Source organism: Mirounga leonina, unplaced genomic scaffold (genome assembly GCF_011800145.1).
Source record: "Mirounga leonina isolate KUSES-001 unplaced genomic scaffold, KU_Mleo_1.0 Mir_125, whole genome shotgun sequence".
Classification (NCBI taxonomy): Eukaryota; Metazoa; Chordata; class Mammalia; order Carnivora; family Phocidae; genus Mirounga; species Mirounga leonina.
The window spans coordinates 15,755,689-15,768,348 of record NW_023270305.1 but is presented as its reverse complement, the minus strand read 5'-3'; the positions used below and the strand labels follow the sequence as shown (position 1 = coordinate 15,768,348).

At 35.2% G+C, this 12,660-nt stretch overlaps 1 protein-coding gene across 2 annotated transcripts in view; it reads right to left on the bottom strand.

Annotated features, from left to right (window-relative positions):
- The window catches only part of PPP1CB (protein phosphatase 1 catalytic subunit beta), a 41,606-nt gene that overhangs the window by 10,265 nt on the left and 18,681 nt on the right, over positions 1–12,660 (bottom strand). For both annotated transcript variants that reach the window (XM_035000827.1, XM_035000826.1), the window contains 4 exons: positions 9,596–9,727; positions 7,396–7,626; positions 5,200–5,304; positions 2,939–3,010 (listed from right to left, as the gene is read on the bottom strand). In XM_035000827.1, the coding sequence (XP_034856718.1) occupies positions 2,939–3,010; positions 5,200–5,304; positions 7,396–7,626; positions 9,596–9,727 (540 nt within the window). The remainder of the gene's footprint in view (positions 1–2,938; positions 3,011–5,199; positions 5,305–7,395; positions 7,627–9,595; positions 9,728–12,660) is intronic.

Below are 12,660 nucleotides of genomic sequence, written 5' to 3'. Positions count from 1 at the left end.
TTAAAAATGTATTAATTTATAAATTAAACTTCTGAAGATTACAGAGAACACCCAGGCTTAAAATGTCCATTTTCAGCATTTCAAAAACTTGCTTCACCTTTGAAAGTGACTTACGTCTGAACTATGTTAACAGAATCTGAAGATGTAATGACTTGAAATATGTATTTATATTGTACCTTATTTAAAAAACAGATTTTAAATAAATGGCCCATTATTTATTTTATTTCTAAATTCCGTTATAGTTAACTTAAAGCGTTATATTAGTTTCAAGTGTACAATATAGTGATACAACATGCCTTATTATTTAAATACTAGTTTCTATTAGGTTTAGTCAAATATATTCTATAATTATAATCAAAATCTGATTAAATGCATGCTTTTTTACCTTTTGTACTCAACACAAATTGTTACTTGCACAAGTAAGTTATGAGGCAAGTTACTATAATATGCAATGTCAGTGGCTTACTGACAAGAGGATCTATACACCTCTTCATAATGGTTGATGTTTAATCATGAGTAGCATTTTGAGTGATATTATCAGGCTTTCAGTACACTGAGCAAAACGATCCAATCATACTTGAAATCAAATAGCCAAATGCATGTTCTTAATAGTTCAATTTCAAGGTTTAGCCATGTTTTGCTCAGGTATTGGTTCATGAATATTTTTTAGTGACTACTTTTTTATAGACTCTTTGGATCTTATGAGTAGAAAATGGAAAGAAAAAAAAAAAAAAAGAGTAGGAGATGTACTTAGTAACCATCTAGTCCAGCCCTACTTACAAATAATCAACTCCCCTTTACAAAATTACCAATAAACAATCCTCTTATCAGTAAGTTATAAGACCTTTGGTTTTTCATTTACATGGTCTTAATATATAAAGGATTTCTAGACCCTATGGCAGTCTAAGCAATCCTCATTTTGAAGATGTTCAAGTTTGTTGAGAACTGATGAGTATGATACATACAGGGTGAGCCTGATTACACAAATAATAATGGGACAATTAATCCAATAACGTAATTTATTAAGAAAAAAAAAGGTCTGGTAGAAACTGACAGGACAGTTTTGCTTATGTTAATGCCCCCCCCCCCCTTTTTAAAGTAGGCTCCATGCCCAGAGTGGAGCCTACTCGTGGCTTGAACTAGGGTGCTGAGATCAAGAGCTGGCTGCTTAACTGACTGTGCCACCAGGTGCCCCTATTAATGCTTTTAATAGTGAGACAGTGTGATATAATAAAAATACATTTGGTCTTTGTTCCTATTCCTGGCACAGAGCTCCTAAAGCCTTTGGAATTTCCTGAGTGACAGGGATATCTTTTGTTATTTATAAGGAGCCCCTTTCCACCACACCTGAGTTTATGCTAATGAAGTGGTTCAGGAGCCCCTAGAGCCCTTCAGGATGGGGCCAGTCAACAGAAAGACCAAACACATGATTAGAGGGTTGGAACTTTCAGCTGTCCCCTCCGTCTGGAGAGGAGGGCTGGAAACTGAGCTCTATGAAAACTCTTGAACTAGACTTGGGAAGCTTCCGGTTGTTGAACATACTGATGCCAAAGAGTATGAAAGCTATTCACCAACCAATGTCCCCTCCCCATACCTTGCCCCATGAAATCTCTTCCATTTGGCAGGTCCTCAGTTGTACATCCCTTTATGATAAGGTGATAAATGTAAGTAAAGCATCTGAGGAGGGAGTTGTGGGAATTTCAGAATTTTGACTGGGCAGTAGTTGGGGTCTCCAGAGAATACCACTTGAGGCTGACAACCTAAGCGGAGGCAGTCTTGTGGAATGGAGTCCTTACTCTGTGGAGTCCTGGCTGACTCCAGGAGTTAGTGTCAGAACTGAATTAAATTGTTAGAAACTCACTTAAGAGTTGGAGAATGGGGTGTGTTGTGGAAAAACGGTGTGTTGTAGAAAAACCACATACACTGAGTGTCAGAAAATGGCACAAAGGTACTGATATTTTCAGCAAAAGGTGAAATGAAAAGCAGAACAACCTTACTGCATTCAGTTCATAGGTTATCATAGCACTTTATGATATGAATGCCATGATTAGTACACATCTTAGTACATACACTTGCACTCAACTATGAATAATTACCATTTAAAAGCCGAAAGACAAGTTAGGCAACTGTGCCCAGAATTTATTTATAAAATTACATTAGGCTCATTTGTTAATCAACACAGCAATTTATCCTCAACTGGAACTTATTTGCTTTTGTTCTGACTTGCTTCACTTACCCAAGAGTTATTTTGAATCTCTGAAGAGTTAATTTTCATTATTCTTTCACAAATTTTTCACAAAACTCACCATGTATCTCTACGGCTTTCTGAACTCTACAAATTTGAAATATAAAAGATGCAAAAAATAACAGAAAACTACTAGATAATTTTTAAAAAGGCAACTGTATCTTCAGCTAAGAAAGATTATTTTAATTAAAAAACTTATGATTAAATTTTTTAAAAATCCTTAAAAACATTTTTTTTTTAATTTATTCTTTTTAAGTAGGCTCCACACCCAACTTGGGGTTTTAATTCTTGGCCCTGAGATCAAGAGTCGCATGCTCTAACAACTGAGCCAGCCAGGTGTCCTCCTTTTGACTAATTTTTAACAAGTCTTTGAAGGACATAAACAATGCTGATATGAATGAGGCCATGATAGGAAGGTAAGGGGAATCAATAACAAGATCTTTTGTGATATATAAGTTTAACAGAACCATACTACGGTTATATATGAAATTTAAAAGTATTGCACCTCAGGAAATAATTAGTGGGAGGTGAAATATATTACTACACTCTAATTAGCTTATTGATGATTTAAAAAGCTCTATTATTTATTACATAAACCAGTCCTAATTCCACTAAATACATAATATAATTAAGTTCAAATATGTAAACATTTTATGTAAGACAACTAATTAAAGTTCGCTATATACACCCAACCTGTATCAGGGACATCAGTGGGTCTCATAATTCTCCGAATCTGCTCCATAGATTGCAGGTCTGGTGATAGTCCTATAAATAAAAGATGAGTCTTACTACTGACATCTAAACAATTTTCACTCAAATAAAGAAGCACTTAATCAAAGTAGATTCACTATGTGAAATTAAACACACTTAAGGTGTTCTTTTTAATGTTATCTTTAATATACTGAGTTATTAAATAGAATCCCACTTTGATGTAATCAAACATTATGATTAGGTATTCTCCACTTTTCCCTACCAGGGTAATGAAATTCCCTTTCATTACAAAAGATTTCTCAAGGAAAGAAATCTTACCACTCTTCTTTCTTTCCAACCATTTCTTGCCCTTCTACAGGAACATATCCAATTTCAATACTTCCTACCACTTCTGTCACTTCTTACTATCCAGTCCTAAATATATTTATTTCCAAGTTTAAATGCCTCATTCTAGCCCATAAGACCTTCCTACATCCCACTCCAATATGCTCATTATTTTCATAAAAGCATAACTGTTGATCAGAAGGATAAGCAAGAAAATACCCTGCAATCTTTAGACTAGTATATAAATATAAGCTAGTATTTCTCTTTTATAGATAAATCCAAGTGCCATCATACTTCTAATTTCTATTTTTAGCCATACCAATGTGCAAGAGCTACAATTTCCTATATGTTTAGTATCTACTATAAAATACGTTTCAACTAATATAGTGATTTATGTTCTATCAGAGAATAAATCATTTTTTACCTCAGGCCTAGACAAGTACATCTACCTTTTCAACATTTCCCCACTCAATTCTTCCTGCATATTGATAAAAAAAATAATTTTCTTACAGTATTTTCATTGAATTATTTCCATGTACAAAAACCCAATATGGTAATTAAACCATTCAACAAACTCCTTTGCTCAGTATTCAAATCTCTATAATCTGATATGTATCATTCCCCAACATGTACTTGATATTCTAGTTAGGCCAGTCCTCACACATTCCTTGAACTAGACAACATAAAAAAGACTCTCAAATTCTCTTTGCCTCTCCAAAATCCTCTAAAACCCACATTTCCATAAACATTTGCTCAACAATTCTCTCCCTTTCCAGACTTCATAAAAATTACCGTCTCTCCAAGTACTTTGACATAATTAAATTCCTTTCATTACACAGTATCTGTTTTGAAATACATTTTATCTTTTTCTTTTAAAGATTTATTTTACTTATTTCAGAGAGAAAGAGAACATGGGGGGGGGGTGGGAGAGGGAGAGAAGCAGATTCCCTGCTGAGCACGGAGCCCCACACAGGGCTAGATCCAATGACCCCGAGATCACAACCCAAGCCGAAACCGAGTCAGACGCTCAACCAACTGAGCCACCCAGGCGCCCCTGAAATATACTTTTGCTTACTTTTTTGGAAATATACATTTTATCAATAGGTTTTTAATTTCTCAAGACAGCCAGATCATACATAATCTATATCTTTTCATGGCACCTAGCCAAGTGCTAGACACATATGTTAGCTTTTCAAATGAACTTTCATATATGCTTATTTAACAAGGCATACAGAAAAACTTATTCTGGGGCACCTGGGTGGCTCAGTTGGTTAAGCGTCTGCCTTCGGCTCAGGTCATGATTCCAGAGTCCTGGGATCGAGCCCTGCATTGGGCTCCCTGCTCCCTGAGCCTGCTTCTCCCTCTCCCTCTGCTCCTCCCCCCCGCCCGTGCTCTCTCTTGCTCTCTCGCTCGCTCTATCTCAAATAAATAAAATCTTAAGAAGAATTAACTTATTGTATCAAAAAATTATCTTAAGGATGAAAGTGGACATATTACATAAAGCCCAGAACTCTTGGCATATGGGAATAGTAAACCCAATTACATCTGGATTCTGATGAAAGGTATTTAATATAGGCAGGAAAATAATCATGATCCTCTCATTTTTACTGATAGTAGAGGTATCTTTCTGTCAAAACTAAGGCAAAGGGAAGATGTTTTTTCAAACAAAACTATAGTTATCCTCCTTGCATGTGAAATTTAAAGACAAGTACTAAACTAAATTTTCATTTTCATTATTTATAAATAATCATAAATTTCTGGTTACTAAAAGAGATTTTAGCCATGTTTAGAACAGCTCTAATGATTTTTCACACAAGCACTGCTTTGTTTTCCCATAGCACGCATCTTAGTTACTATAGGTCTTTTCTAAACAATAAAGGACAGTAAGAAAAATCCATAAAGCAAATCTATTAGTTTACCTCCATGACAACAAAAAATCTTCTCATCCACAATGGCAGCTATAGGCAGACAATTAAAACAATCGGTGAAGGTCTTCCACAATTTAATATTAAACCTTCGTTTGCCTATGAAAAGAATAAGCAAATAGAATAAATAAACCTATTTTCATTTGTTATCTCATAGCTACAGGATTATGAATAATTTCAATTTTATTCTTTATACAGCACTTTCTTTTCTCTGTAATAAGTATTTCTTGTACACTTTTAAAAATGTAACATTCAGCACCTTCCCGTAAAAGTTAAAAAAAAAAAACCCTCAAAGATTGTGCTATGTATTTTATGGAACAACTATATCAAACACTTTTGTCTTTTAAGATCACTATAATAAAGTAATTTTGAAATAGTCTAATAGACTATTAGTTTATCTTTTCCATTTAACATGCACATTAGTTAAATACTAGCCAAATAAGCTGAAGTGAAAGGGGTGCCCCTGGAGACTGTCCATTTTGACTCTAAGGCACTCAGTAACACAGCATAAATTTACTGCTAAGAAAGGACAATTTCCAAGTGCCTGACTGGTATCCACTTCTGAGTGAATTACAACCTGGCACTACAGCAAGTATAAATAGAGACAAAGGCTATAATTTTCCTTAGTCTAGAATAAAGAGCTACAACAAAGACAATCTCAAGTGTATGTTCACCTTTTTAGAGTTACCTGATTTTCCTGAACTGGGCAATAAGTTGCAACAACTAACCCAGGGGAGGGAGGAAACACACAAGCACTAATTTCCTATGTTTTTATGCCATAACTTGCCTCTCAATGAAGAAGTATAACTCAAAGCAGTGTTTAAAAGCTATTCTTACATACATTATTTCATTTGATGTCATTTCTATCCTTGACGATATTCAAGCCCATATTTTATCCTTAAGAATGCACTTCTATTCCTGATATAGCTTTAGAAAAATGGTTATAGTTAGATGTACTATAATCCACTTCCTGTCTGCTGGTCTGATTTAAACAGGTGAAACCACACACTACACCTTAGAAATAAATATGCAATGTAAAATCAAATGTGGCATCATTCCTATTAGAACACAGCTCCATGAGAACAGAGATTATCTGTCTCCTGCACTGCTACATTCCTAGTGTTTAAAATAGTGCCTGATATATAACTTCCTCAAACATTAGTCAAATAAATGATTATATATAAACCAAGGAGGTAGGAATTTGAATAGGACTCTACTATATTTAAGGATGGAAAAAAGCAAAAATAGATTCTAATGGAGAATTCAGCACCAAAAAACAATAAATTCAATTTGAAAATCACTGTAATTGGTTCTAAATTATAATCAGCCAAACATATATTCTTACCCATGGTCTAACAAGAGCAAATTCGAAGGTAGTAATTTAGTAATAATACTTGGAAAACACTACTACAAAACACAGATCAGGGATTTCTTATTGATGAAAAGGAGTACAGTAAGATACACCAGAGTTGTTAGTATCCTTATCTCTGTAGGTTTATAGGCATAGATTAAAATTCTAGGGGCGCCTGGGTGGCTCAGTTGGTTAAGCGACTGCTTTCAGCTCAGGTCATGATCCCAGAGTCCTGGGATCGAGCCCCGCATCGGGCTCCCTGCTCAGCCGGAAACCTGCGTCTCCCTCTTCCACTCCCCCTGCTTGTGTTCCCTCTCACGCTGTCTCTCTCTCTCTCTCTCTCCCTGTCAATTAAATAAATAAATAAAATATTTTAAAATTCTAATACTAAACTTCAACTTTTAAATAATTTCATACAACTTTTCAATAGTCTTATGACATAGGGCCAATGAGAATTTCCGTCATATCATTAAGAACGCTGAGAACTAAAATCTTTAAATAGACACTAGAAAACTAGAGGCTATTATCTATAGTGACCTCTGTTTCATGTGGATATTTTACTCTGTAAACTAATTACAAGAGGGCCTTTCAGTTGAGTAATAAGCTGCAGTCAACCTGAAATAACATGACCAAGGAGATCCCACAGAACCAGTTCAATTAGTAACATGTTTCCCAGTTTCAAGGCCCTCTTCCACGAAAGACTCTTCTTGGTCCAATACTTGATAAATTGTATTTTTAAAAAAACTGAATCAAAGGAACTCTTTTGAACCGGAAAATGATCTTAGGGAATAATAGGGAATTTTCCCATTAATAAAAAATAAATTTTTATTTTTACTTACATTCATCATAGAACCCATAAATGCGATTGATGCTAGCACACTCATGGTTTCCTCTTAACAGAAAGAAGTTCTCTGGATATTTGATTTTATAAGCCAATAGCAAACAAATGGTTTCCAAAGACTGCTTTCCTCTGTCCACATAATCTCCTAAGAAAAGATAGTTGGCTTCTGGGGGGAAACCTCCATATTCAAATAATCGCAGTAAATCTGTATACTGTCCATGAATATCTCCTGAAAATAGAAAAAGCTGATTTTAGAACACCTGGTTACTGCGGGAAGCAGCTTCAAACGATTCCCAATGTTTACACCCCTGTGCAATCCTCTCCCTTTGAATGTGGGCTGGAGATGCTAACTTGCTTCTAACAAACAGGATACAGCCAAAGAGGGATGGGCTGTCACTTCTGAGATTAGGTTACAAAAGATCATGACTTCCATTCTGCTTGTGCTCTCTTGCCTTCTCTCATTCTTGACGCTGAAGCCAGCTGCCTCATGGAGAAGCACAGGTGGCAAAGAACTGAAGGAGGCCTCTGGCCAACAGCTCATTAGGAACCAAGCCCTCGGTTCATCGGTCCATAACAAATGGAACCCTTTCACCGTTGAGCCTTGAGATGACTGCAGTTCCAGAGGACACCTAGATCACAGCCTCGTGAGAGACCCAGAACCAGAGGACACAGTAAGCTGTGCCTGAATTCCTGATGCACAGAAACTGTGAGGTGATAAATTCATGCTATTTTAAGGCATAAAGTTACAGAGTAATCTGTTATACAACAGATAACTAATACAGTTACCCTTATTAGCTGGTAGTTTAACAAAGGTTACTCTGTTATACCAAAAGTGAGACAAATAGCCATAATTTAGAAATATTTAGTATAACTAACTTTTATTACCCTCAAATTATTTCTATATCAAAGCATTTTAAAGAGTACCTTAGAGAGAATTGGAATCATTTTAAGATGTTATAAATAACTACATTTGCTTCATTTAGATCACAGAAGAGATTATTTCCACAAAATTTCTTTTTTTTTAAAAAGATTTTATTTTTAAGTAATCTCTACACCCAACATGGGACTTGAACTCACAACCCTAGATCAAGAGTCGCGTGCTCTACTGACTGAGCCAGCTAGGCTCCCATCCACAAAATTTCATGCTACCTCTTACTTAAAGGTGATACACTAAGCTAATTAATGTATTCAACAAACATTTCCTTAGCTAGTATCTTTTATTAGCTAGGTACTGTACCAAGGAGCACCAAGCACATGACTTAAACACAAGAAGAAAGAGAAAAAAAATATTTAAAGAGCACACCAAGCTGCAGTTTACAAGGTATGAATGTGGATCACTAAGAAACATGCAGGACAATGAAAATTTTTACATATAGAAATAATTCTTGATTGAGTAAAGATGACAATTAAGTCCATAAAAGCTATGTCATAAACACTAATAGCCACTACAAGTTATCAAACCAAAAGCCAGTATGATACAATACTTACCCCACTTCCCACTGTTATGTGAACTATAGAAAAATACTTTCTGTACAACAATTTTTCTGGCTATAACAATGTGATCACTCAACCTATGGTTTTAAGTTTTTGTTTTTGGCCAGAAGCCACTATAAGACTTAAAAAAACAAATATAAACTGTAATGCTATATAATCTTCAAAGTAAAATCACAACAAAAGTAGAACACCATGGATACTGCCATACTGACCCCCAAAACTCTATTCTTGTTTTTTTGTAACTGGTGTATCAGAATGCCTATTTTTCCACATCCTTGACAACACTGGATTATCAGTTTTTGACATTTTTTTTTTTCCAATGTGACTACAGTTTGGGATTTGTTTTTAAACTGCATTTCACTGATTACTAGTGAGGCTGAGGATCTCACGTTTATTGGCCATTTGAATTTCTTCTAAAATCTACCTTTAAAAAAAAAATCTTTCTCTTGTATTGTCTTTCTTATTTGTTTCTAAGAAACAATCTTTCATAGCAATCTTTTTATGTGATGTATATGTAACAATCATTTTCTTCTTGTCTCTAACATCATTTTATGAAAGTTTCAATTTTTATATTTTATGTAATCAAACCTTTCAATCTCTCTTAAACACAAATTTTAAATGTTCTCTCTAGATCACCCTCAGTGTAAATAGGGGAGAAAAACTGGTATTCAGAATAGACTTTCCAACTCTACCTATTTACATACCACAAATTTTCAGCGGCGCTTCCAACTCCAAAAGAATAGGCTGGCTGAGAAAGATCTCCCGAGACTTGATACATAAGCCCCGAACTTCTGCTTCAGTCATCTGCACAATCTTTCCTGGACGACATCCTCGTACTGTTAAACAATAAGTAAAATGGTCAGTTTTAAAAAATTTATCTATAAAATAATAATCCTTAAAAAAAAAGTCATGCCCATATTTTGAAGATCAGGAGAGTCACAGAGGAAGCAAACTACCAGACACCCTGTTGTGTCCTATGGCTGACAGTAAGATCATTCCAGTGATCTCTGGCTTTCATCTCTATTGTTGCTGGTTCCTAATGATGCTCCTCAAGGTTGCTGCCACAGAAACGCAGTCCTCTTTGCTCTCCAGGGGCCAACCTCATAGCCCAAGAGACCCAAACAGTTGCAGGGACAGCACCTCTGAGGATAGCCCACTCTCTCAGCAAAGTCTTAACACTTAGAAAAAGGCCAAAATACCATCATTAAGAACCAGTGGTTGGGGTGCCTGGGTGGCTCAGTCATTAAGCATCTGCCTTCCGCTCAGGTCATGATCCCAGGGTCCTGGGATCGAGCCATGCATCGGGCTCTCTGCTCAGCAGGAAGCCTGCTTCTCCCTCTCCCATTCCCCCTGCTTGTGTTCCCTCTCTCGCTGTCTCTCTCTCTGTCAAATAAATAAAATCTTAAAAAAAAAGAACCAGTGGTTATGAAGAAAGGGAAATTGAACAAAAAGTAGCTGTCGGCAGATAAGATTTAGTTTCACACACTTCCTTGGAATATCAGGAGCAGTCCTAAGAATTAACCACCCCCACCTCCATTTTCTGATCAAAACAAATTTAAAATTAAAATTTAAAAGGTACCAGATAAGTTATTAAATTTTAATGCATTATTATGTTCACAGTAGGGCATTATATAAAAAACTCTAAAAGCTATTTAGATGGAGGAAAGCCATTTGTCAAATGAATGAGCAATAAAATCCATGAACTAATAAGTAACTTCCGGAATGGAGTGGGGAGGAATGGTACATGAGAAGTTCCTTATTTGCCCTATTGAACTGAACTTGTAATCATTTCCTCTCATCATTATCTTCTCCATTGGCTCTCTCTAAATAGACTGCTAGCTCCCATGTAATCTTAACTGAAAAAGGCATTTAAAAAAAGGAAGCAGAGACTGTATCTCTATATATCCCTACCACTTCCCACTTCCAATTAAGTCCACACATTTCTTCTTAAAAATTGCTATGATTCTTTTGTCAGGTCAAGAGGTTTTTTTTTTTTTTTTTTTTAAAGGCCCCCACATGCAAAAGCCATCCATGTATCTATTCCATTAATACAGTAATATCTAAGTAACAGAAGAAACAGAGACATTGCTGAAATGTTCTTTAGCAAACAGGTCAGTTAATAAGATCATCCCTGAAATTCAAAATCTGATCACAGAACTGTTTTTATTATAAGAACTTTAGCATAGCTTCTGTATGAGTACTAGCTCTCAAATATCAATTACCTACTTCCCATGGATATTTGGATTTTTCTAAGACCAAAATGGGCACCTTACTTTGTACTTTCCATTAAGTATCTACAATACTAGCTTAGATTCAATTTTCCGTAAAATTTTTAACCTTGGCATTAAGTTTTAAAAGCATGGGAAATGATGGTTACAAAATACAGTCCTACCATCAGTGCATCAAGTACCTATCTACTTTTTGGTATACTAAATAGTATTTTTCTCAAAGGATTAAAGATCTCTTGTTGATCTCAGATGACAATTATTCACCTAAAAATAATTATTTAAAGGTAAGAGCAATGGACAAGACAAACAAAATACTTCTGGCTCCTAGAAAAATGTCCACAATTTCTGTTATGATTCTGTAGTAATAAAACACTGTTTAGTTACCAACATTTAGCTGTAACTTGATGACAATCATTATTAAAACTAGTGTGGGTCACTCTGATGTGTCAATTTAAAGTCTAAATTACGGTGGGGAATATTTTATCTCATTATTTGTTTTATTTTCTCTGTAAATTATGTGTTTGTTTAATTTTGACCTCCCAAGTAATTTACACTAAGGTGTACTCTGACTAACATTCTTACAGAGCTAAAAACAATTCAACTTATAAGTCATGCTAATCCACAGAAACTAAAAATTTACCCAAACAAAAACACGCCCCATGAAATTTCATTGGTTTTAAGATGCATATTTTTCCCTAATTAAGATCTATGAGTTAGGAGATGCTTTACAATCAATAATTTCTTACAATTTTAATTGGCAGTCACTTTTTGCCTCTCAGTGGCATATAAAATAGTAATGCATTTCATAATCAAATCACTTCTAAGAGTTGATGAAATTAGGGAAGCTAAGGGTTTTTCTAAAGGCTAGGCATTTGACAAATGACCGAATTTTAGGAATAAATTAGCTAAATATTTGGGAAAAGATGGTAGCCAGCTAAGGGCAATCCCAGCTGTCTGTCAATTCAAAAGTCCTGTTCCCTTATGTAGTGCCACCAGTAAGTACACCCAAATTTCCAAGAGCATTTCAAATTTCTCCCAGTCATCTGAAAAAAGGGAATAAATCAAGGCAAGCTGTTACAAAGGGGGAACTAGATCATTACAATATCCATGAGATTCCAGAATTTGGGTATATGAGTTTAGATACAAGTATCTAGTTGGCTTATGAAGATACTATAAATCTGCATAATTCATTAGGTGCAAAGCAATTTCACATCAATCATCTCATTTAATCTCTTTGATATCCCAAGAATTAGAAAGGATAGTCATTATTTACACTATACAACAGAGTTAAAAACCTTGCACAAGATCAGGGAGCCCAGGTTTTATAAGACTAGAGGGAGTAAAAAGCAGCAGAGAAAAATTTAGAGTAACTCCAAAACTCTGTCTCCTCTACTACCACAGTAATTTTTTTAGTCAAAGGTTTCCAAGAAAAAAATTTCAGCAGGTAATAATTGCAAACCAGGTAAAAACACCATTAGAGCATACTGTTTAGAAAATACTGCAAGGTATCACACATATACAGTACAGTACACTAACATTAT